Below are 26,721 nucleotides of genomic sequence, written 5' to 3'. Positions count from 1 at the left end.
CCCATTTGTTTTCAAAGAACACAACATTGTTGAGGCTTTTAAATGTGTTACTGTTTTAGTGTGTGTGCATTGATTAGAAAACAAAAGTCAGTTGGAGAACCCCTTACCACCAGCCCTGCAAAGACAGACATTTAGGGTCCCATGCTGGAAGAGCAGGCATGGGTCAGAAGTAGGCTGCTGGCACCGCTCCTCACCTGCAACTTTTATAACAAAGTGCTTCAGCAGATGCCCTCCCCCAGGGGTCCTCAAGTTCCAAATACCCTTGGAAACCCACTGCAACATGTTGCCTTCTTTGTACCATTACCAGTCAGACCTGAGTTTCAAGGTTAAGATTTGTGATTTTAGTGGCTGAAACATAATTCAAGAAACTCGAGTAAATACAGGAAAAATGATAGCCAAGTATATGAAAACAAGATCCCCTTCAGTTATTTTAATTATGTGATAATAGTGTTGGATATTCTTAAACATCTCTATGTATTACTATTTTGTTAAATACTTGCTAAGTAGGTTAAGAGTTTCCGTACTGAATTTTTAGCCTTTAAATATTGTTTAGGTAATAATTCAATATTATTAACTTTTAGGGTGCATCATTAGCCTGGAGTAATATTTCACTTAAAAGTGTTTCTGAAAATGCTAGTTCCATGGAAGATTAATAGGGGATAGAAGGAAAAGAGGTCCTTGGTTCACTGCAAGCACTTTATAAGTATTGTGGGGTTAAATTGTAGAATTAAGCAGGAGTTTCTCTCGTGTAGGACTTCTAGGAGCTTCGAAGATGTGCTGTGACCCTTGCGGGTAGGAGAGAGGATAAAGCCTGCAGATCCCACAACTTACTTAACCTCAGAGCTCATGTGCAATAGAGCATTTTGCAGAACTTGTGCCCATGGAACACAATTCTAGAAACGCCAGCCTGAGGAAGGACCATGCTGATTGGTTTGTAAGTTTAAATTTAATTCTTAATGAACACTTCAAGAAGGTATATCAGACACATATGCATTTCAAATAATCTGAACCTAGTGTTATAATCCTTATTTACATTTCCCCTCAAATGGTAAGAAAGAAAGAAATGTTTCTACAAGAAATCAGATGTTACAACTAAGGCCACTGGCCAAATGATATATAAACAGCCCATAACTACTCCTACTGCCACTGGGGGAACAGTTCTGGAAGATTCAACTGTTAATAATTACAAAGATTTTCTAGATATCAGAAGTTTAGGATGCTCTTCTCACATGTGTGAAGCTCTTTCACGTGTAAACTTTGAGCATTCCCCACCCCTTCCAGCACCACCACCCCCACCCCCCCCACCGCACATGCTCCTTAAGCAGGAATGATTTGCCTCATTCTTCAAAGGAGGAAATGACAGTTATTTGGTTGTTCAGTACAGAAGGCGGGCTAGGTGTTGAAAACTCTGCCCCCTCACTGAATCCAGTGCTTTCCCAGCTCTCTCTCTCTCTCTCTCTCTCTCTCCCCCAAGGTTGTGCTTGGCAACAGTGAGAAGCTATTCCAGAAATTCAGACTGAGGGGCTAGGTTAGCAGAGAGAGGCCACTGAAGGAACCAAATCTGCTCCAGCGTGACAGGCATGCAGCGTATAGGCTAGAGGCACTGAATCCCTTTCAGATTTTTCGTGATCTCTATTCACTACAAAGACACAAATGCTGCGAAGAGATCTTCCATTTATTTCCCTTATTTAAACTTCTGAATAGGACCAAGCTAGACGTCAGAAATAGACATACTTGGTCCTGAAGAATTTTTTGTTCACGTAATAACAGGCCAAAGGAAGAATGAGCTAATTATCTAGTTGGGTTGAAAATTTTCAGAAACAGGTTCGTGTATTCATGTAACACCCTAAGTGAAGACCTGTGTTTTATGTCAGTAGTTCTCCAAGTTTGGTCCCTCAGAGCAGTGGGGGACACAGCAGTGACAGCAGTGTCACTGTCACCTGGGAACTCCTCAGAAATGGAAATTCCAGGTCTAGGACCTCCCAAAGACCTATTGAACCAGAAGTCCTGGGGTGGGCCCCATTGATTTGGAAAAAGCCCTGCAGGTGATTCTGATGCACCATCAAGACAGACAAGGGCTCTTATCTCAAACAACCTATTACTCCAGGTTATTTCCCACAACAATTAATTGTTAACTATATTCTCACCAATCAGTAGTCTGGATGCATTTAGGATGTGGGACATGTTTTAAAAAACAGCAACAACAACAGGTACATAACATTACTCTGCATTAGCAATTCATCAGAAATCGGTTTCAAAAGGAACAAGAATTTCCCATAGAATCTTTTTTTAAACATTCACATCAAAGTTTCCAGCTCATACTTTGTGCTTATTTCTCAATAATTGGCCTGAAATACACAGTAGCTGTAACTCTCCCCCCCCCCAACCCCCTGCCCCTTGAAAACTGACAGAAACACAACCTCATCATGAGGGCTCACTTTTCTAGGGCAGAACTATAAGTATGTCTTGCACTGTTTGGGCACACTTGAAATCTAGTGTGAACAGCAAGCAAAGCTAACTGTGAGGGGCTGGTGCCTCCTTTTATTCCCTACTCCAGGCACCAGCAACTCCTAGTTGTGAAACCCCAAGTCCACCTGGGCCTGTCAGGCCTGGACAGAGCCTGGTACCAACAGCCCTCCAGGAGCCTGCTTAGGCTTCTGTTGATTCCTGGCTCAACAGGAATTAGTAGGTAGATGCTGCCTTTGTTAGTAAAAGAAATGGAAGCTAGGAGAGCTGTATCCTTTCATGTTACCTGGAAGGTGGAAGGGATTTCCTGAAGCTCAGTCTGGCTTTAGGTGGGACAGACCTGGGTTTGAGCACAAACTCTATCACTTACTAAGAGAGTGAGTTAAGAAAAGTCACTTAAAACTTCTTGAATCTCCATTTTCTCCCTTGTAAAGTGAGGATATTAGTGTCTATTACCTATGCTGTAGAATTATTGGAAAGGAATCAGTGGGGGGAAACAAAAAAAAAAAACAACACTCATTTAGCATTTAGCCCAAAACAAGCTTCGAATACATGCTAACAGTTTTCATTATTGTTTAAGTATTTTACAAAGATAGATTTTTAAAGCATAACACAAAGCACAAACTTTTTTTTCAAAGTACACAAAAAAGTCAGTTTGTCGTAACTTTTCAAAAAGAGTTTCTACAAAGATCAAAGTTAGCATGTGGTCCATAATTAACTTAAAAGGTGAAAATTATTAGCATAAGTCACTTTATTCCATCCCAGGTTGAATGAAAAAAAAAAAAGTCTACAGCTTCCACCAGACTTAATGTCACCAATGTTTCTATTTGTTAGACCCAGTGCCTGGGTTAGAGTTTAAGCAAAAATGAAAAACACTGCTTTCAGGAAGATGAAGCAAGTAACTCCTCTAAATAGTGATGAACTTTCCAATCTAAATATACCTGAAATAGTTTTTAAAAATCCAGTTTAAAATTACATTGCTACCTTAACCCAGAGAAAGAAAACAATATAATTTTATCTTATTTCTTCATAGTTTTTAAATATCCTTCAATTTCTTGGAATTGTTAGGAACAAAAGTTTCACACACTTAGTTCCATTCTATATGTAGAAATAAGTGTTAATATAACATTTGTTTCTACTGTTGTCACAGGGGAAAGGGAACCTTAGATACACTGTATCTTGATGGACTATGTATTTCATTATATTGAAAAGAAACAATAACCCAGTTCTCTGGGAGGAGAGGGGGCCAAAATTGGAAGAGTTCATAGATGAAAAAATAGAACAGAAATACTTCTTGTGTATGTATTTGATGTATGACATTTGAGTGTTATAACTCCTGGAAATAGAAAATTTTCCATTATTAGCAATATTAGTTTCAAAAACTATTTTTGGAAAAATTACACTGAGCTGCTTGAAATTCTACCAAATAACACAACTGAAGTATATCCTTTGAAATTTTGGCCATTAGTAGAATATATACAAATACTGAATGCAACTGAGGTCATAATTCTAATATTTTTATTTCCGGTATAAATCTAGAAGGGTTAAAATGTGTTTCTGTCTCGGATTTCATTTTTGTTAAGCACACACATGCACAAAAAGTAAACAGAACAAGAAATAAAGACCTCCTATTTCAAGGAGTCCCTGGCTGCCATTCCAAAATTCTTCATTGGACAAGTAGAGAATCTGCCCCCCAAATAGAGCAGGATCAGAGGGAAAAGGAGGTAGCAATGCCTATTCACATTTCTGGGCCACTGCCTACTTATGGGCTTCATGCCAGGGATGACTCTGGCATTCTGCACAGGGGATGCTGCCCATCCAAGCCTTTATTTGAGAAAGCAGGGGAACAGCTCTGTACAGATTGGCTCTTTGAAACTTTGGGTATATGAAAAAAAGGAACTGCCACTTGGTCTGTGAACCAAGAAAGAGAGCTGGACACTGGAAGGAGTGTCTATATCTTTCTTGGTAAACATTAGAGTAGAGTAGTACTGAATCAGAATGAAAGAACAGATCTAAAAAAAATACACACACATACACACAAGACAATGCTGGGATGCAAAAGTGGAAAACATATGGAAAGAAGAAAGTTATTTTATAACTTAGCAAATTCTTAGCATATTTTTACATCATAAGTTTCTGAAGCATTATATGGAAATCGTTAGTCCACAAGATTTAATGTTCACAAGATTTTATTAGCAATGGCATATGTAGATTCATAAATCTAAAATTTTAAATTATCTCACTAAGGAAGGTTTGTGGCAGGTACAGTTCTACATTTCTGAGGAATTTCCAAACATGTCAAAAGTATCCAAGGTAAATCCTAAGATTCTACCAGCAATTTTCAAGTCACTTCACATCATGCTTTGTTTTTTAAAAAGTAACGAAGGTCCATGTAACTATGAACACAGCACAAAGTCAGAACTGACACCACCAAAGTATTCCATAATTATAATAATATTGTTTTTATTTAGTCCATTTATGCATTCAGGGCATTCTTTTCTGATAAATGTGTACTTCTAAAAATGCTTAGTAACTGCTCAGTATCAAGTAACTGTTCGGTAAAACTAAAGATCATTCTTAAGTTTCAAATGTGCTTCTTCACACAGCTGCACCTAAGTATACTAACACAATTCTTAGGTGCACCTGCTCCAAGTTAGCAATATTTCATAAAGCACATGGCAAGAATGGCACCTTCAAGTGTTAATCTGCTAAACATAAATGTGTACTTTTAGTAGTTTATGGCACATACACTTTGTGCCATAGAGGAATCTGGTGTACAAAAATGTGGACAATTTTTAATTTTCTTCCCTGAAAACAAAGCCGTCTTTTGAAACTAAAATAAGTTATGTTCTTCGATATTATAACAACTAAGTGGTCTTCACTGAGAATTATCTGAGTAATTTTTGCAACATTTAGATAAAGTACTCTTTGATTCAGCCAAACACTTAAGAACAAAAAGAAAGAAAAAAAAAAAAAAAACAGCTGAAACTTTTTCACCAGCTGCTGAGTTGTAAATAAGAAGTCTGACTGTTCTTGTCCTGTGCCACTATATCCAACACAGCAAATGCAGTGATGAGTTTTGTTACTATCTGAAATCTTCAGTTTCTGAGCATTAAGGACAGCAATGATAAAAAGAAAATTACCTTCTTGAGATTAAGAGCTTAAACTTTGAACTGTACACATGAACAAATCTGTTTCCAGAAATCACCCCCTTTTTCATACCAATCACCCTAAAATCTGAAGTTGGAATTACCATACATCTCAAAGATTTTAATTTATGATACATAGAGGCAGATATTTTTTCATAAAATGGAAGTTTTGTATTGAATCTCTGTGGCATGAAATTCTAAATTCTTGTCTTATAAACTGATTTCCTGACTTTTAAAAGAACATATGTTTATCCACACTTGTAGTCTGACAAATATTAAACTAAATGCACATTTACTATAATTAAAAGCTAAGATAGAATCCTGATAGAGAAATTTCTCTGGAGAGTTTGTCTCTGCCCATCACTTGTTCAAAGATCAAACACTGTGTCTGCTCTGATAATAACCTGATGAATGAGCTTCCCACCTCCACCATACCTACGAGCTACCTCATCCTCTACAAAGGTCAGTTGCAAGTTGATGTAGATATAAATATTTCTTTAAGTCTATTTAAAATAGAGATACCCCACTTACAGAATTGGAAATAAATGTTTCCAGAAACTTAAAGTTACTTAACAAGGAAATTTAATAAAGTTTCTGTCCTAGACTATTTCTGGCTTTCATTAATTTTAATGTATCTAAGATTTATCTGTATAACTACCAAAAAACATGTCCAAATGTTACCAGGATGCACACTAAACACTTCGGAAGTAAACAAAACTAGGTGAACTTTTGTTATCAATCAATGGTACTGAGTCATAACTGACTCCCGAAACCTGGCTACTTATAAAACCACTTCTACTCATAGTAACTCAAACATAATACAAAAAGTTTTTAAAGGTCTATCAAGAGCAAAGGAAAACACATATACCCACCTATAGCGTGTGTGTGCTTTGCAATTATTAATTTGCAAAGAAATTATTTTATTTAAAATTAAATACCGTATTTCTACAAAGCAACAACCACCAGGAATCTCTGAGGTCTTTTAAATGTGATCATTTCACCTTATCAAAGCAATGAATGTTCTTCGTCCTTTGTTTTTTGTTCTGCATCTGCATTAACATGGCTGCTAATTATATTAGCCTGGTGGCACTTAAAGTCTGAATGGGAAAAATCACATGATTCTTACAAAGCATCCTTAAGATTCAAATGTATACCTGCTTAGAGTGAACACCCTTATATTACAACTGCCTCTATTTTGTTACAAAACTTAGCTTTGATTCAGAATTTGTTTCATAAGTGATGTAGCACTTCTCCAATTCACCATCACATATTTGCACGCACATAAATAAACACACACACACATACACACACACACACACACACACACACAGGAATCTTTAGCCTTATTGTGCCATTTTGTACCTTTAGGTTTCTTTTTCGTGTATCTATGTGTTTCTAAAATTGTTAAGCTCTTGAGAAGTTTGTATTCATCCCACAACATGTCACATGGATCTAATGCCTACAATTGCCATAATAAAGCCCTACTATGCTACACAATTAAAAATTAAATCACATTTAATTTTTTTTAAATTGAAAAGAGCAAAAGAATACTCTTACCCACCCACTCGTTCTCACAGTTTTATGTTTTTACACAGTGAATCAGCAAATGTATTCTTTTCTGAATCATATATGAACACAGGAATGTTTTGATAACGTTTATACAATTTGGCATAGTTGGCCTAACCAGTGGTTTAACAAAGTAAACTCATTGTTCTGATTAGCTTTATCATTAAGAGTAAAAATCCTTCATTGCAAAACTTAAATCAATATACAGAAAAGAGAAATAAACCGGTTTACACATCACTGAAAAAATATTATATTCTTAAAATTGTATTTATAGTTCCACCTTCTTTTTCTTAAAACCAAGTCCTTAAGAAATTCATAGATCAAAATACATATCTTGAGATAACTTTACTGGGGAAGGAAAACACCCCAAGACAATACGCAACAAAAAGCACTCCTTCAGCTAAATAGTAAACACAACAACAACAACAACAACAAAACAAACACTCTTGGGCTTCAAGACAATTGATAAACAATGAAGACCACTTAAGGAATTCTTCTATCAGTTTCAATAGGAAATCCTTGCTCTTTTGAACACTTTACTGATTGGGCTCTCAGAAATCTCCTTCAATCTTGTAGTCCTTTCAGCCTTTATGAAACAATTGTTGGAAATGTGGGTGGCTATTCAGATTAATTTATACTTTCCAAGGAAAGCTGTTTGATAGCAGGAGTGAGCAAGTACTCCCACTTCAAATTAACCACTTACAGTAGTAGATTTTTCACCTCTAAACTATCCTCATCCCCTCCTTCGACTGCCCTTAGAGAATTTAAATTCATAGACTTGATGTTTTCCATTACTGGCTTCTTGCCTCTTTGCAAACATACAACATTCTTCAAAAAGCATATATAATTCTCCATCCTATAGGATCAGACAGTATCTCTATTTCAGGAGCAATTACATACATAATGTGAGATTGAATAATTTTCCTTAGAATTGCTTTTAATAATTGCGATTTAAAGACTACTGGTTCAGTTTATGGCAGTGGTGTTACTGAGTTCATTTAAGTATTTCTCTTCAATCTACATACTTTTAGAACTCAATGTGGCTTCTAGATCAGACTGGTGTAAGGATACCATCTGCCCTACATAGTGGTCTGTTAGAGCATTATACTTACAAGACAATATATTCCTTGAAAAATAACACACGTCAGTGAAGAAACAAAGATACTGCAAAAAAAAAATTAGTATATAGAAGAAAAGTCGAAAATTCCATATCTCTCTGTTTTAACACCTGTATAGTAAATTATATGTGACAACCACGTTGTTACAGTAACAGGAATGCAAAGCATAAAGGAACAAGAGATACATCTTGCTTTGCTTAAAGAAATTAAAGACAAGTTTAACCCGCACCTACCAAACTGTCTTCAGAGGGACAGAAATAGGTGAGGGTGGAAAGGCTCACCTCCCCTGTACCCCACAGTGCCTCTCCCTGAAATCATTTTAAACATAGGCAATCTATCTGTCACCTTCTCTCTTTTATCTTTCCTTCCATTCTAATCAATGGCAGACCCATTACCGCACTCCCCAGCCCAGTATCTCAAAGGCGCATTACAGAATAAGAGGACCCAAGTGTCACTTACCAGTTGCATGCCACAGATAAAGATAAGCGTGCACCTGCCACTGCAATAACCCATGGTTTCCGAGACCCCTGCCACAGCCAGACTGTCCCACGTCGGCCACCGTCGAGCCCCCACTTTATCCAATCAGATCGCGGGGAAGGACAGGCAAACCTGCCGAGGGCTCGGGGGCTCCGGGCTGCTGCTGCCAGTGTCCTGGGAAGTGACAGGCATTAGGACCTGCTGGCGCGGCGGCGGCGGCAGCAGCTCCAGCCGCGCCCGCCAAACATACCTTCACTCGCTCGGTGCACACGCCGCGCCGCGGGCAGCGCCGCCCGCGGAGACGCGCCCGGGGCCCGCAGGGGCAGCAGCGGCAGCCTCGCAGCGCCGCCGCGCCGTCAGGCATCTGGCCGCGAAGTTTCGCCCCCGCCGCTCCTCGCGCCGGCTCGCCCCACGCCCCCCAGCGCGGCCGCCGCCCGACGCGCGCTCGCCCTGCGCTCTCCGCGCGCCGGCTTCGGGGGCGGCAGAAGCGCGCGCGGGGCGCTGCCCGCCTCCCTGCGCCGCCCGCGGCTCCTCTGCGCCCAGCGCTGCGGGGCCAAGCGGGCGGGGGCGGGGCGCGGGCCGGGCGGGGGCGTCCGGGCTCCGCGGTCCCGGGCGGCGGCGGCGGTGGCTGCCGCACGCAGTGCTGCCGGCTCCGCACCGCGTCCAGCTGCGGCGCTGCCCCTCCCCTCTCCCCAATGTGCTAATCCTCCTACAACAGATCCTTCAACTGCTTCCCGCCGCCCCTGCCAGAGGCGTAAACTTCTCGCAGCCCCGCCGGGGCTGCCTCTTGAGGGGCTGTTGTCTAGGTGGGAAGAAGCGGCGCAGAAGCGGCGGCGGCGGCGCTGGGGACCGCGGGGCGAAGAGTCCGGGTGGCATGTCCGTGGCTTCCTGGGCTTGCGTGGGTCCTGGTCCCGCAGCCGAGCCTGAAACACTATGAGCGAGCGCCTGTGTGTGTTTAGGGAGAAGGGACGAAGAGGAGGGTTAGGGAAGGGGGGTGGGGTGATGAAACAGGGGTGCAGCCACGGCATCCTGACCGGTTGCAAAGCCCGCGAGGCGGAAGAGGAGGAGGAGGGGAGGAGAAGGCGCCCTGCGGCCGCAGACGCACTGCCAGCCGCCCGGCACGCGGCTCCGGAGGATCTGCAAGGGCCGGAGCGTGGAGCGCCGACCCTGCTTGGGAAAAGGGACCGGGTTGCTGCTGGAGTTGGTGGGGAATTTGAGAACCGGAGACAGTAGGGACTCAATGAGTTGCCGTTGTTGCTTTAAACTGTTTGCACTCAAGAAATTAAAGAATAAGAGACCATTTTAGCGGTCAATGACTACAGCTTTAAGGACCGTCCCAGCTGGGTATGGATTCCTGAAGGTGGGGATGCTCCAGACCCAGCTCTGGAGCGCCGGCCAAAAGCTGGGCAGAGGCTCCGGAAACCTGCAGAGACCTGCTTCGGAGCCCGCTGCTGCCACCTGCGGGTGGAAATCAGAAGAGCGAAGCAAGTTGGCCCAGGTGGCGGCCCCCGGGGCTTGGGTATTCAGAATCCAAGAGTCAAGTTTCCTTTTTAACCCCCTGGCAGCTTTGTGAAGGTATTACTGACTTTTCCTGGAGGTGAAGGTGTGGTGTCGAGATCCGCTGGGGAAGCGAGTCACTAGAATGAAGAGCTGAGACTGATGAGGAAAGAGAATAGGAAACCAAAGAGCAAGCATGTCCTACATCGCGTAGGATAAAGACAGATGAAACCACCTTGTCAGGCAAAGAGCTTTCCATAGCAAATGAGATTTGGCCCTTCTGATGAAATGGCATTTGTGTAGGATAGTGTTATGCTGGGAACCACAAATAAGGATTCCAAATGATTGCTTCCTTTGAGTAAATATTATGACATATCAGAACGACTAAATATAAAGAAATTGAATAGGGCATAGGGACCCTAGTCTCCAGAAGCCTGCTACTGAATTTTCAGAAATGTCAGTCGTAGAGAGCCAAAAAGGGATTTGATTTGTTAAATTTTGGGGAATGCAGATATTTTATTACTGTAATGAAAACGCCTGCTTTGAATCACCCCATTTGTAAATGGGCGTTTCTCTGAAAAGTGTCTTTCAATGTTTGAGGGAATTTAGAGAACCCAATATATTCTGTTACCCACTTCAGGGGTCTGGTAGGTAATAGCTGCTCCACAACCCCTGCTAAAACTGAAGCCAGAGGTATCTGGTACAAATGTTTCTTTTAGTTATTGCTATTCCATCTTTATACATGTTAGCTGTCATGGCTGCTTGGCATGCAGGTACTTTTTACTGCCAAACAAAAATAAGGCTGTTAAGTGGATGTTGAATATTGAAGAAGCTCCTGCCGTATTGTGGAAAGCATTGTATTACTTTTTTAAATTCATAATAGCAACAATGCATGTGGATCCAGCAATAATCCTGCAATGGTTTGCAACCAAACCACCAACAGCCTGAGTGGCCTTTAGACTGTATAGGTTAAAGGAAAGCATAATGCTATCTTGCTGACTCTAAGTGCCCTGTCCATAGTCGCTGGATACTTGCCTTTCAATACATGCCCACCTTCTTTCTGCAAGCACTTGGGACGATCTGTCTACAGGCTCTTTGTAGCCACAGGAAGTTCTGGACTCCAGAGTGAAGTTACAGCTGTGAGAACAACTCTTGCCCAATAATGGATGGGAATTGGTGGATCAATATTCCAACTTCTCAACCCAGAGATGGGAAATTCTGAGACATACTCTAGTCTACATCATTAACTCCCCACCAGGATTGAGCCCATAATGTCCATGGTTGACCATATTGGTCCATTCATGCACCCTGAATTAACTTCCTTCCCTTCCTGCCTTATTTCCTTTCCCCTCTACCAGTGCTTCTTGGGGTCACTTCCAAAATAAATCACTCAAATCCTTGTGTCAGTGCTGCATCTTGAGAAACCCACATAATGCAATCTTCAAGGGCTTTTATTCCTGATCTGGCATCATGGATACATTATTATCAGAAGACTGAACCAGGTACATGAATAGTATTGAGCATTTACTGTGTGCACCTATTTTACGTGCTACACTTGCACCATCTCACTTATTACTCACAAGAGACCAATGAGCTAGTGTGAAGGTCAATTTAAAGATACACAAAGAAAGGCCTAGAGAAATGAAGTATCTTGATCTCAGGTGCACATGTTCCTGGTGACAGAATTAGAGTGTGAAGGTATGACTGTGGGACATCAAAATTCACTTTCCAAACCACTGTGCTGTACTTTGTTGATATTTTACTATACTTCTTTGCCATTATTTTGGAATTCCATACAGAAATGATGACTCAAAACATTTAGAAGAATGGTCACACACATTTTATCTCTTTTCCCATCTTTATTGAGATATTTTTTATCTCTAAATTAAGTTCATATTGCATCATGTATATACAGTATAGCCGAAGCCTGACTTACGAAAAGGTGCTGTAGATGGGGATATAGTTCCATTCCTTAAGGTGGCTATGCCCTTTCTGTTCCATTTCCATGGAGCCTTAAGGGAACAGACTATAAAGAGAATCCCAACTGTCCTATTGAAGTGCATGAAGGGGAGAGATGTCTCAAATTGGAATGTCAATTGCACTTTCATTTGGAAATAGTCACACACTGTTCAGCTATATGAGGCTTTCCTCAACTAGTCTGGTGATACAACTTTTGTTAAGTATCTTGTTTCTGTGGGGAGAATGTTACATATTACACATCTTCATTCTGGTTGACCTTGGAATTCTGCTTTAAAGTAACTTTCAAGGTTATTTGACATGTATTATCTCATTTATCTCTCAGACAATTCATGGAATCCAATAGATACACTATCACTAAGTCAGTTGCTGTCTGCTCAACACCCAATCACTTGAACAAGGACAGGAGCTTACCCCTGGCTTTGTAACACAACTGAGCAGTTTCACTGTGAGTTCTACTCCATCCATTATCGTTTAAAACTATAAAGGCAGCAATTATCTTTACGATCACAAACAAAATTGATTCATTGAGTATTTTATACAAACTTGGATTTTTTTTTTGCATTTGAAAAAGTATAGTATTTTCAAAATACAATTTAAAAAGAAAATAATCACCATAATACTTCTGGCCAGAGATAATCTGCCATTTTTGCACAAACCATTTTTTGTAAAAATGGGATTATATCATACACAATATATTTTAATCTGCTTTTTCTTTGCACTTAATACTAACTCCAATTCATTAACTATTAAACTATTAAGCTCATGGATTCTGCAGGCAATTCAACTTCATATTCCAAGCTCGGCCATTTACCAACCATGTAACCTTAGGCAAAACACTTAGCTTTCTATGCTTTAGTTTCCTTATCTCTAAGGGGTGACTGGTAGGGGGAGTAATAATACGCATATATCATTGGATTGTTGAGAGGATTATGTAAATATCAATATATGAAAAGTTTTCAAAACAGGGCCTGGCACATACGTAACGTATTAAGATTGTTATCATTATTCTGCATACAACATAGCTTTAATGACTATATAACATTCATTGCAATGCAAGCAAGAATTACAATTGTTTAGTTGGAATAGTTATTTAATGATTATTATTTAGTTAATTATTATCTTGGACATACAGGTTTTGTGGTGGGCAGAATAATGCCACCCCCCCCAAATATGTCGACACCATAATCCCAGGAACCTGTGAGTATGTTACTTCACGTGCCAAAAGAGGCTTTGAACACAAATTAAGAACTGAAATGGGGAGAGTAGCCTGGATTATTCAGGTGAATCCAATCTAATCCCTTGAGCCCTTAAAAAGAGAACTTTTGCCACCTGGTAGGGTGGAGGGAAACATGTTAATGGAAGAAGTGGAAGAAGAAGGTCAGGGAGATACAAGGTGAGAAGTTCAACCCACCATTGTTGAATCTGTAAATGGATGAAATGGGGCAAGAATCAAGGAATGTAGGTGTCTTCTAGAAACTAGGAAGGGTAAGGAAATGGGTTGTCTCCTACAACCTCCAGGAGGAATGCATTCGTGCCCCCAGCTTGGTTTTAGCCAACTGAGATTCTTGTCAGACTTCTGATTTGCAGAACTGTAAGATAATTAATATGTGCTATTTTAAGCCACCAAATTTGCAGTGATTTGTTATAACAGCAATAAAAACCAAGGTAGTTTGCCTCCAATGTTTCAATATTATTTTATAATATTTAAATTTATAGCTATGTTTTTGCTTATGTTATGATTACTTCCTTAAGATAAATTTCTAGAAGTTATATTTGGATCAGCAAAAATATGCCTTTGAAAAATAATACCAAATTTCCTTTCAGTAGTTCTATCAATTCATAACTGTAGGAAATGTGCTTGCCATTTTCTCTATGCCATTATCCATAATGGATATTATCATTCTTTTTTTTTTTTTTAAGTAGTCTCCACACTCAGCGTGTAGCCCCATGGAAGGCTTGAACTCGTGACTCTGAGATCAAAACTTGAGCTGAGATCAAGAGTCAGATGCTTAACTGACTGAAGCACCCAGGTATCTCACGGCTATTATCATTTGTAAAAAAAACTTTTCAATTGTAATTTATATTTTTTAATATAATGCCCATTTATTAAATACGTAGTAAGTATGCTAAGATGAACTGTGACCCACAAATATATCGCATTGACTCTCACTTTTCTGTGATGATTTCTCTAGCAAGTTGAATTGCAATTCTTTTTTTTTTAATGTTCATTTATTTATTTTGAGAGAGAGAAGAGAGAATCTTAAGGAGGCTCCATGCTGCCAGCTTAGAGCCCCATGCAAGGCTTGATCTCACAACCTGAGCCAAAATCAAGTCAGTTGCTTAACCGACTAAGCCACTCAGGTACCCTCAATTTCATTTCTAATGATTATCCAATGACAGATTCTATACTATGGGACCTTGGCAGTAAAAGTTCTTGTATCTATTTAACCAAAATGCTGGCCTTCAGAGAAAGCATTGAAAAGATTTTTATAAGCCAACATGACAGATTATGCCAGCATAAGAACAGGAGGTGTAGTTATGATCAATGCCTAACCACTCTTTTTTTGTTGTTGGTGTTAAATACCATTTGGGTTATAGACTTCTAAATTAAATTATTTTGATCTATAATTTATGTGAATTTTACTTATAATATCCAGTAAATTGCCATGAATAAGCTAGGATCTCAATACCTATTTGCTGGTGATAATTTGCATGCATTAACTTAATTATTTTTAACATTTCAATTGTATTTATTATGAGATATTTTAAAGTATATTAATACAATTATGTTACAAATGTAGACTCTCAATTGTAATATAATTTTAATAAATTATCTCATACAAAGGCATGCAATTTTTGAAATAGAAACATTTGTCAAAATTGGAAAAGCCATGGGGCTCCTGGGTGGCTCAGTCTGTTAAGCCGCTGACTTCAGCTCGGGTCATGAACTCACGGTTCATGGCTTCATGGGTTCGAGCCCTGCCTCTGGCTCTGTGCTGACAGTTCAGACCCTGAAGCCTCCTTCAGCTTCTGTGTCTCCCTCTCTCTCTGTTCCTCCCCTGTTTGCACTCTGTCTCTCTCTGTCTCTCTCTCAAAAATAAAAATAAATTTTTTAAGATTAGAAAAGCCATATTTTAATCTTTTGATTTTCCTCTCATTTGTGCTGAACTTTTTTTAACATGAAGAATCAGAAAATAAGTGTAAAGATAGCTTAGTTTTCTAATTGCTGCTGTAACAATCCACTCCAAATATAATGGCTTTAAACAATAATTTTATTGGGGCACCTGGGTGGCGCAGTCGGTTAAGCGTCCGACTTCAGCCAGGTTACGATCTCACGGTCCGTGAGTTCAAGCCCCGCGTCAGGCTCTGGGCTGATGGCTCAGAGCCTGGAGCCTGTTTCCGATTCTGTGTCTCCCTCTCTCTCTGCCCCTCCCCCGTTCATGCTCTGGCTCTCTCTGTCCCAAAAATAAATAAACATTGAAAAAAAATTTTTTTTAAATAATAAAAATAAAAAAATAAATAAACAATAATTTTATTATGCTTGTGGATTCTGTGGGTCAGGAATTCAGACAAGGCACAGAGGGGGAAATTTTGTCTGTTGTACGGTGTCTGGGGCTTCCAGCTGGGAAAACCCAAAGGCTGGAGATGGCTTTATGGCTGGGGCAGGGCTCCACTAAAGATTCATTCCCTGGCAAATGGGTTGGAAGGGCTTGAGGCCCAGGACCTTAGAGCAGATCAGAGCAGAAGTGTGGCCTGTACTGGAAGCTTGGCCTCCTCCCAGCATGGCTGCTTCAGAGTAGCTAGACTTCACTTGACTGCAGAGGCTTCAATGTTCTAGCCAACAAGGAATAAGCTGGACTGCCTTTTATTACCAGCCTCAAAAGTCATCCAGCTCTACCTCCCCCCTATGCTAGTAGTCACAAGGAGGTTGCAAGCCTGCCCTACTTAAAGGGGGGAGACCTAGATCACCACCTATTACCATGTTTTCAAACCTTTCTTTTACCCATTGAATAATTAAAGGGAATGATAATTAAAGGAAACTTAGAGTTTCCTGAACATTAAAATAAGTAAAAAATTAAAATTTAGACATGAATATTCTTGTATCACAATAAAAAAAGTTACCTTTCTACTAATATATCAGAGAAACCAGCTAATTAAATATAAAAGAAAGTGTTTCTCTGAATTCAGGAATGAAAGTTAATTAATAATGATTTGACTTTAGGTTTCATATGCTGTGGGCAAGACAAGTAAAGGGAGTATGTTCTCTCCATTCAAATGACTTCACTTTCTCAAGGGCAAGTTAAAAGTTGGGACTCATTTCCTACAATTATGAAATGAGGGATAGAGTATTTAAACCATTCAATAGAATGGGACTAAACAAATGATTAGTTTTTAGTAAAGCAATAGTAATATGTACTCTACTTTTTTTTCCATGTAATTAAGATTTATTACACAGCTTGAAAGTATCTTTACAGATAATGTAGTTACTGTAAAATTTCTTTATTTGCTGTGCTTTCCCCAGTTTATCCTTCTACAACCCTAATAAATACCAATTTAATAGAATATTAGAAAATGACAAAGAGAAATGTTAGGAAAGTAGATGTAGTGTACTTACTTATAATAGGATTAATTCAAAATCCTTACACAGTGGTGTGTTTTGAGCTTCTGGAGGGAAGAAAAATAAATCCCTAAACACAGTTGTATCTTTTTTATAGTTAAGATGTTCAGTAATACAAATATGATATTCTAATCAAATGTTTGTTTTCCCTTTTTGAGAGAGAAATAATGAATTCTTTGGCGGGATACTGAGGTGGATAAAAGATGAAGGCATTTTGTGTTTGTCTTCTTTTGCTGTGAACTGTAGTATATATAGAACCATGACTTCTTATAGGTCTGTTCAGGTTCGGTTGCCCATCCTGGTAGTGATTCTGACAAGCTTCCAGGAGGCTTTGCCCGGGTATTTCGTGGTAAACATTGTTGTTCCTTTGATACCTTCTGGGCATGGTTGATCTTGAAGAGGGGACATGGCAAATACCCACCCACTTCATGAAGTATTTTTATTTTCACATATGCCTCTCTGGCAAAACCACATAAACACTAACTTTGAATCACAATAAAATTCTCATTGGCCATATACTGTTCAGCCCAGCAACCAACTCTCTGTGTGTCACAATGTCATCATTGTATGTCTCCAGTCAGCACTGCCAGCGTGACTCAAGAATCCTCTGTGGGACCAGGGAGTTTCTGGATACTGTCCATATGACTTAGGAGTCCATGGGACACCAGAGAACTGTACTCAGGCAGTCACTCTGTCCAACCACATCACCTTGCCAATTTTACTCTGCTGCTGCCACCCTCTGCTGGTGTTGTCAGAGTGGAGAACATGGCAAAAACAATTCTTCCTTAGACTTTGCCCTCAACCTATATCCACCATTGAGGAATTTCACGTCAACCAGAGTAGATAGGAAAAGGACCACAAAACCCTTGTCCCTTTGTCTGCTTCTCCTAGTTCTGTCGCTTACCCTACTTTCTACCAGTCCTCCAGTGGCTGAAAATGGTGACTTGTCTTCTCTTCTTCCTGCCTTTTCAGGCCCCTCCTCTGAATGATATCTTCATTCTTCTAAGAGGAGATGCTAATAGAGTCGGGTGCAGGGGAGGAGCAACCAGCAGAAAGGGAGCAAAACTGTGATACCTGCTAACAGCTGCAAGTTGAGTGAAACACATACATTGCCCTTAGGGGTAACATTACGAAGCGGGGGGAGATTCTAAGAAAAATTATTCAGAATTATAAATCAGTAGAGGTGAGGGCTGAGGGCCATGGCAGTTCTGACAAAGAGAAGTTATTGTCCCCTGGATGAATCAGGAACAGAGCATTTAAGCTGGGTCAAGGCTTGGAGGTAGAAATATCACAGATCCAGGGGCGCCTGGGTGGCTCAGTTGGCTAAGCATCCGACTTCGGCTCAGGTCATGATCTCGCGGTTCATGAGTTCAAGCCCCGCGTCGGGCTCTGTGCTGACAGCTCAGAGCCTGGAGCCTGTTTCAGATTCTGTGTCTCCCTCTCTCTCTCTTACCCTCCCCTGTTCATGCTCTGTCTCTGTCTGTCTCAAAAATAAATAAATGTTAAAAAAATTTTTTTAATTAAAAAAAAAGAAATATCGCAGATCCAGAATCAGCAAATAGGTCATTTTAGCTGCAATGCAGGAAGCCTGGAAAATGCTGGTGGGATAGCAGGTCTGAATGTCAGTTTGAAGAGTTTGAACTTTGAGCAAGAATAAGGACCCCTTGAGATACCATGAGCAGAGAAAGGACAAGAGCTATGCCCTCACCTTGCAGTTGTACGTAAAATGGATTGGCATGGAGGGAGTGTAGATATAAGAAGCTACCAAAACCAGATCCAGAAATCATGGTTCCATGTTGTATGCTATGGCCAACATATCTAGAAGTCAATTTTTAAGTAAATGTATTTAACAAACCTATTTTCTCTCTCTGATTTTTTCAGCCTTTCACCAAGGTAGGTTCTGGTGGATTTAATGTTCTACTGATCCTTTGGCAAATAGTTTGATATTTGAATCCTAAAAATAAAAAACATACTTTTCCTATCAGTTATAGTCACATATGGATCACCATACTCAAATGCAAATGTATCACAAGCTTCCTTTCTAAATAAAACATGGCACACATTTTTTTGTCCGTCAATAACTTCATTATGCTTTAAACTTAAATGTATTAAGACATATGAATATGTTAGTTATACACATAACTTATTTGTTTTTTATATGTTCCCATTAAAATGTGACTATTTGAATGAAAAGATAGGAGTTAAGTGTATTTATTTGACTGACAATATGTAATTAGGCATCAATGTTGGACTAAAGAATGCCATTTTAAAATAATGCACTAACAAATGTGTTTATGATGTGGGAGAAAAAGCAAAGCCCTGGAAATATTTGTATACTTAATTTAAGACACAATAAAAATTATTGGAAGTTTATGGTTCTTAGAGTTGTTTGTATTCATTCTAGCAGGATTATAGTAATACCAAATTATGATAGACATTTCATGGTTCCTATGAAGATAGAATGCCAAGTGCTTTTTTTTTCACTCTTTCCTACAGGATTTCAAGATTTGATTGCCCAAGTGACATTTATTCTGTCACATACTTTTATGAAATGCTTTATGTTAATTACCGTTTTCACATTTTGCATGGTGACAAAATTGTCATATTGTCTTATGCTTGAAATCTTTTTAACTAAAGAGTGATTTCTGTAAAGAGGTCTTAAAGGAAAAACTTTATTTTAACCAAGTAAAAATGAGTTTTGGAAAGAGTTTTCTTTTTTTCTTTGTTAGAGGGGGAAGTATCATAAGCTGTAAAATGCCTTGGATATTCAAGTACAAGACCGAAAAAAAATCACACTATATTATTACATCTAAAAGCTTAATGAAGTAGAAAGGTATTCATGGCTAGTAAAATTAGGTAATGGTAGTGATTAATAACTATATAGTTTTCAACAGGTTTCAAAGTATTTTCAAGGTTGCCTGCACAAAAATATTCACTATTTCAAATATTTCATATATACTTTTACCACAAAATTCATACACAAAGAACATATACTTTGATATAACTTTTATTAATATAGAGGTATTTTGTGAGTATGAACATCAAAGTCTTATTTTCCTTGGTCGTGTAGAAAGCAGAGCTTACCCCTTGTCCTGTCACTATGGCTCACTTTATCTTTCACTGCTTAACAGCCAACTACAGAGTCTTAAATATACCTGCCACCATCAAAACACAAGGGCCTAACATCACAGAAGCGACAGTGTCTTCCAGTTTTCTACAGGCTCTGAGTTTCTATAAAGTAATACAGACAGAAATAGTAATATTTATTTTAGAAAAAAACAAATACTCCCACTGAGTTCCTCTAAATAATGAGCTCCTTGTTGTAGCCAAGCATCAAATCATTCATTTTATACCCAATCTTATCTTTCCTTTCCTTCCTTTCTCCTTCCCTTCCTTCCTCTCTCCTTCCCTAGATTCCCTCTTTCCTTCCTTATTTCCAACCGTCCTTCTTTCTTTATCCTTCCAGCTTTAATTGAGATATAATTGGCATATCATTGTGTAAATTTAAGGCACACAACATGTTAATTTGATACCCTTATATATTGTGAAATGATTAACTGCTATAGGCTCAGCTAACACTTTCTTCACCTTACATAACTGCCATTTCTTTTTTGAGGCGAAAATATTTCAGATCTACCACTTAGCACTTTTCAAGTGTATAATATAGAATTTAAATTATAATCACCATGCTGTATGCTATCCCCAAATCATATCTATCTTCTAAATGAACGTGTATACCCATTAGCCAACATCTCTCCATTTCCCCAACCCCCTCCAGCTATTCTATTTCCTGTTTCTATTTTAAACTCTACATGTGAGCTTTCATTCTTTCTTTACATATATATATATATGTATACGTGTATGTGTGTGTATACATTTTCTTTACCCATTCATTCATTGACAGACACTTAGGTTGTTTTCATATCTTTGATTTTATGAATAAAGCCACATGAATATGAGAGTGCAGATATCTCTTAGAGATACTGATTTCATCCCCTTTGGATATATCCCAGAAGTAGAATTGGGTCATATGATAGTTCTATTTTTTTTTTTTTGGAGGAACCAATATGCCCCTTTGCTGTTTATAATGTATCCAACTTTAGACATCTCATTTAACTTTCCTAACCCCATGTAACTTTATAATATGAGGACAATAACATAGTACTTATATGATTGTTGGAAAAATTAAATGAAATAATACAAGAAGTTCCAAAACCTCAAGGTGTTATTTTTATAGTATTATTGGGTGCTATAAAATTAATTATGAGAAAATACATATTCCCCTTAAAAATTTTTGAATTCCCACTTTCTTTCTCTCTTACCTGCTTAGGCTGTGAATTCTAATCCCAAACCCATTACTAACTTACTGCTACCAACACTTGATAGTGGATTCAGTACAATTAATCATCACAGGCAAACTTATATCTAAGATATCTGAAGCTAGAGAATCATTTTTTTAACCATTGAAACCTATACAACGCATCCACCTGAGCCCATTAAGCTGACACTTACCTCCCTATTTAGAAGTATACTAACCTAACCATATCACAATATTTGCTGTAGGAAAATAAACATAACCTCATATCCTACAAAGAAGGTTTGTAATATCACTCGCAGTCCCTGGAGAAGGCCAGATTCAAGCCAACATCTATCATGCAGTATGGACTGAGAACATATTAGTGATGTTTTCCTGAACCCATCCAATCAACCAGGCTCCTGCCTGGTAGAATTTGCACTGCCAGAAGATACTGGTCGTGTCCATAATTATGAGTCTCCACAAGGTCATTGTATCATTTACTTTTCCACTGCTTCAGTGCCCAAATCTGGATGCAGAAAAATGGATAGCCTATGAAAGGCCACCATACATACCACTTAGCGCTTTTATTACATCTGGGTTTTTTTCCTAAGATGGTTTGTAGTTAACACTTTTTTTCCTAAGTAAATAGCCACATTAACCCACTTAACTTTACACAATATGATCATTCATAGAGCCTAGAACACCAAGAACTGGATTTATTGTGCTCCTAAACAAGGCATTATTCTCTAGAATTCCTTTCATGATCTGGCGACAATCTGCTTATTCATATAGAGTGGTCAGTAAATTGGGGTTGTTTAGCAGAAATTCCAGGGTCTTCAAATTAATATTTAGCTGACCAGGGTTGGCAGGTGGTCCTGATTGTTTCGTGCTTTCCTCACATTAGATATTGGATTAGAAAAATGGGTATCATCTATACCCAGAGTGAGATAAATCACTATCCTGTAATAAATGAGGAGGAGAGATAAGCTCAGAGAGGAGTTTTCCAAATCTGCTCGGTAAAGAATACTTGGAAGAGTTCCTGATCCAGCTAACAAGGATCACAGAAGTAATTGATGAGACTCACACTTGGATATGAAGCCAGAAAGAGAAAAGGATGTAACAGCATGAGATTTATGTAGTAAAAAATCATCTGAAAGAGAAATAAAGTCAAGGAGATATTAAGGAGGAACTGTAGGACACAGAAAATGGTCAGAAAGAGTAGGGTCAACATGATAGTATTGATCCTTTTGTAGGGATAAAATTGAGGTAATGTGTTACAGCCCCTTCTCAGCAAAGTCTCTACTTCCTCCTTTCTAAAATTTATATTGTACTGATTTCTTCATTAACCATCCATTATGATGCTCTGCATAGTGATAATCTCCATTTATAGATGCTAAAAATCTTTGAAAACTAAAGTAACATAACATTCCAAAGACAGTTTTAAACTTGAAAAAAAATAGTACTATTAACATAAGCTCACACTGAGCTCCAAATACTTCTACATGTTCAATATGTTCTGTTTTGTTTAGAGGAGAGAAAATTGAAGCTAAGACCTTCTTTTAGTAATGACCGTTTTAATGTCTGCTATCACACTGGGTAAATAATGTAGAGCTTCCAAATTTAGTCATAATAAGCAATCATTTTTCAATAAAAATGGGTAATTTCTCCATTTCAGCTTCCATATAAGTGCCTATAGAATTAAAGTGTTGACTCAAAACAAATTTCGAATATTAGTCTTATGACAATTCCCAAGGATCATATCTTCAAAAGTTATTCCTAAAGATAACTAATTTCCCCTTATGGTAGGGCCATTTCATGTGGTCTAGAATAGTAAACACGATGGTCTACCTCCTTGACTCTCATGATTAGCGAAAAAAATTTTAAAGATTTAAAAATTGAGAGAAGGTAATATATGAGCATTAGTCTAATAAAAATATACACATTTTAGAAATTACAGTGTTCATACATAGAGTACAAAGACTTCCTCACCATAACTTAAGTTCCTGTCCATTGATGAGGGAACATTCCATGATTACACAACTGCTGCTTCTCTCTGGCCTCTCATTCACTTCTCCACAGGGGAGAAAGTGGGGCTTAATCTGAGTGGTAAATTCAAAAGGAGAAAGTGGACATATGTACCCTAGCCTTTCCTCACTTAGGAGCCAGCATGCCCACATGTGCCAAGCCCTAACAAAGACTGTCTCCTGAATGGGGAGGCTCTGATCATTCATCCATGCTTGAGGCTTAAGCAAGAGTGTCTAATTGAGTGCTAGGGATCTCACCTTCCTGCAGATATTTTCTCCAGTGTCAACCTTATCAGTAATAAAAGTGTTATGTTAGTGTTAAGTTGCCTCACTTATTGTACTGTTTCTCAATGGACACTGTTTAGGAGGCCCATGTCAACACCAAGCAAGGGTTGCTGATTCCTTCATAATTATGCTTCAGTCTGTAAAGCTGTAAATGAGGGCTTATATTTTATTCTCCACACTATTACTGAAGACTTGGTGAATGTGTATACATGGAGACAACCACAAAACTTAGGAAACAGAACAGAGAACAGAGAGGCATGTACATAGCAACTCCATTTTGAGCATCCACTATATGCCAAGAACATTCTGGATACTGGGAATATAGTAGTAGAAATGACAAAATCACTGCTTTTATGGCTTCTATTTTCTACTGGGGAAAAACAAAACAAACAACATACATACACAGACTAGTGGCTGGTTAGAAAATACATAATAGAAACATTTTACAATGGATAGAGCAATCCTTCTTTAGGTAGGATGGCTAGGGTAGACATCTCTAAGGAAATAAAAGTTTACTTGAGACCTAAAACTGTGAAGGTGGTAGTCAGCCAAGGAGGAAACATGCCAGACAGTAGAAATAGAAACTTCAAAGGTCCTGAGAGGAAACACACTTACCAAATCCAGAGGGGAGAGGACCACCAGAGTGACTGAGATGTAAAAGAAAGGAACTGAAAAGCAGGAGACAATGAAGCTGCAGGGGTAGACAGGTCCTGGATCATGAAAGGAGACCTTGTAGGTCATGATTTTTTTAAAAGAATTTATTCAATAAAATATGAATGTATTTCATTGTTTACAGTCAGGAATGTGATCTGAATTTTTAAATTTGTACTTTGGCTGTTTTGGTTGAAAGGGCTGCAGAGATAGCAGGGAAGACCCAATTGCAATGGTTCAAACACAGGATTACTACTTGTTTGGGCTGTCCTTGTGGGCAAGTTTGAAAAATCTGGGGAGCGGAGTCAATAGCAGTTATGCATAAATGGCATACATGATGTGATAAGGGTTTTGACCTCAGCAAATAGAGATAACTCCTATGTCTCTCTCCTGACCACCTGAGTGAACAGTGGGTTCACTATTGGAAAGGGTCAGTTTGTGCTTTATCTTACCCAAATGGCTGTATGTTTCCAGATGTTTGTAGTATCTTTTAGACTACCGAGTTGAGGTATCAAGTAGGCAACTGGCTATATGTGTATGAATCTTGAGAAAAGTCAGGACAGAGATATTTTATCTGTTGTTCTTTGTTGCCATGACTTAGAGAATCACTGGAAAATGATGATATTGATAATGTAAAACATCACACATGGAAATAATATTGTTTGAACAGCATTATGGTAAGCACTACACATCTCTCATCTAATCTAATCCTCCCAACAGCATCCTTTTATACATGGAGAAACTGAGGCTTAGGGAGAATAATAATTTGCCCAAAGGCACACAGATAGTAAGTGGGAGACTAGGCCTTGAATTCATGTTTTTCTGACTCCTAAGTCCATGCTCACTGGACTAAGTTCAAGGATATAGGAGACACCTTGAACCTCCATGTATCTTAGAATAGGAGGCTGGGTTTTCTTTGTGACATTAATTATATGACTTGTCTTATATAACCAATAAGAAAAACGCTGAAACTCATAGTTTCAGTGTGCTTTATTTCAAAGCCACTAAGAAAGCAGTAACTTATAATTTGAAATTTTAAAAGTATAGTTTTAGAGGAAAAGGACTCCACAAGAATTGAAAGTAGCTAATAATCAAGGGTTCCTAACCTAGTGTCCAGAGCTTTCATCAAATATTTAAGGATGTTGGCCATAAATTTCAGTGTATCCAAAACAAACCTAAATTATGCCTGTTATCTCAGAATAATGATTAGTAATGCCTCCCCCCCTTTAAATCTCAAAACTATCCCAGTTTGACAAATTACATGGTCACTTAATGGTCTTTGACATAAAATATTATGAATAACTGATAGAGTAAAAATGCCCACAAATCCCACACTCTTCTTTTAAAGAGGGGAATCCAAGCCCACTGAGGTTATAGTGCACATCACTCAGGAGTCCCTTCATTCGCCCTTCATATCCATTTGTTGAAGTCCAACTCCCCTTCAAAATTCAATTTGAAATTCATTCATTCATTTTTTTCACTCAACTTTCTCTCATTAGTGTATATTTGCAATCCATATTTACCTATTACAAATTATTTTCTGTTGAAGCATAAAAGAATTTTTTCTCTTAGTTCCATGTAAGCTCTCTATATCTTCAAATGTCTCAGCAAGTCTTACCATTTTAGGTATTCAATACCTTTATTGAATCAATGTTAACAAAACTAAAATGTTATTCACATAAAATGGGAAACATACTTGGTAGTTGTTGCTTTTTAAAGAATATTGGTTGCAGTGTTTGTGAGGTCTACTCCTTTGTGCCTTCCATAGGACAAATGAGCATATCTCTATATGAGAATCCTTTATAATAATTTCAAGACATGCACAACTTGTGTCATATTAGTTAAATTGCTAAAGATCAGACACATTTTCTGCCCCAATTTCAGAAACCAACATTTTTTAAAATGTTTATTTTGTCCCACATGCACAAGCAGGGGAAGGAGAGAGAGAGAGAGAGAGAGAGAGAGAGAGAGAGAGAGAGAATCCCAAGCAGGCTCCATGCTGTCAGTAGAGAGCCAGATGTGGGGGTTTGACTGACTCCGTGAAATGTTAGATCATGACCTGAGCCAAAATCAAGAGTCGGACACTCAGCCGACTGATCCACCCAGACGCTTCTCAGAAACCAAACTGTAATTTAGGAAGACAATTACATAAAAAGTGTAATCTTCCATAATGTTCCATCGGAAAATATAATACTGGGTTATCTAAAAAAAACTTTTTTTGAGAACTGGAAGTGTGCTTTCTGAAATTGCACCTGTTATAAGGATTGCCTAATATAAATGCAAGGGGACTAAATTGATACAACACATGAAATGCTGGTTGCACCACTGTAATACAGTGAGGTTACAGCATTGTTATAAATTAGGTTCTAAACCATGCATAAAGAATAATGCACTACTTTTTGTATATACACCTGTTATAGCAATTCTTATTTTTCTTGCAGTTGTGTTTGAGAACAACTGGGCAAGACTAATTAAGGAACAAAAGGAAAATCTATATGCAAATATTTCAATATTGAAGCCTTTACAAAAATAATTATCTATTATCATTTGAATGGATGGGGGTTGGGATCTAAAGAATTTTAAAATGTCCCTG

General features: G+C 38.6%; 1 protein-coding gene across 2 annotated transcripts in view; it reads right to left on the bottom strand.

The window, feature by feature from the left end:
• The window catches only part of NKAIN2 (sodium/potassium transporting ATPase interacting 2), a 1,003,803-nt gene extending 994,673 nt beyond the window's left edge, over positions 1-9,130 (bottom strand). The window contains exon 1 of one of the 2 annotated variants that reach the window (XM_047860874.1): positions 8,759-9,130. In XM_047860874.1, the coding sequence (XP_047716830.1) occupies positions 8,759-8,812 (54 nt within the window). In that variant the 5' untranslated portion in view covers positions 8,813-9,130. The remainder of the gene's footprint in view (positions 1-8,758) is intronic. The other variant, XM_047860873.1, reaches the window with a different exon arrangement.
• Between the last annotated feature and the right edge of the window lie 17,591 nt (positions 9,131-26,721).

Source organism: Prionailurus viverrinus, chromosome B2 (assembly GCF_022837055.1).
Source record: "Prionailurus viverrinus isolate Anna chromosome B2, UM_Priviv_1.0, whole genome shotgun sequence".
NCBI classification, from domain to species: Eukaryota; Metazoa; Chordata; class Mammalia; order Carnivora; family Felidae; genus Prionailurus; species Prionailurus viverrinus.
The sequence above is the reverse complement of the archived record's forward strand: the minus strand, read 5'-3'. Positions and strand labels throughout refer to the sequence as shown.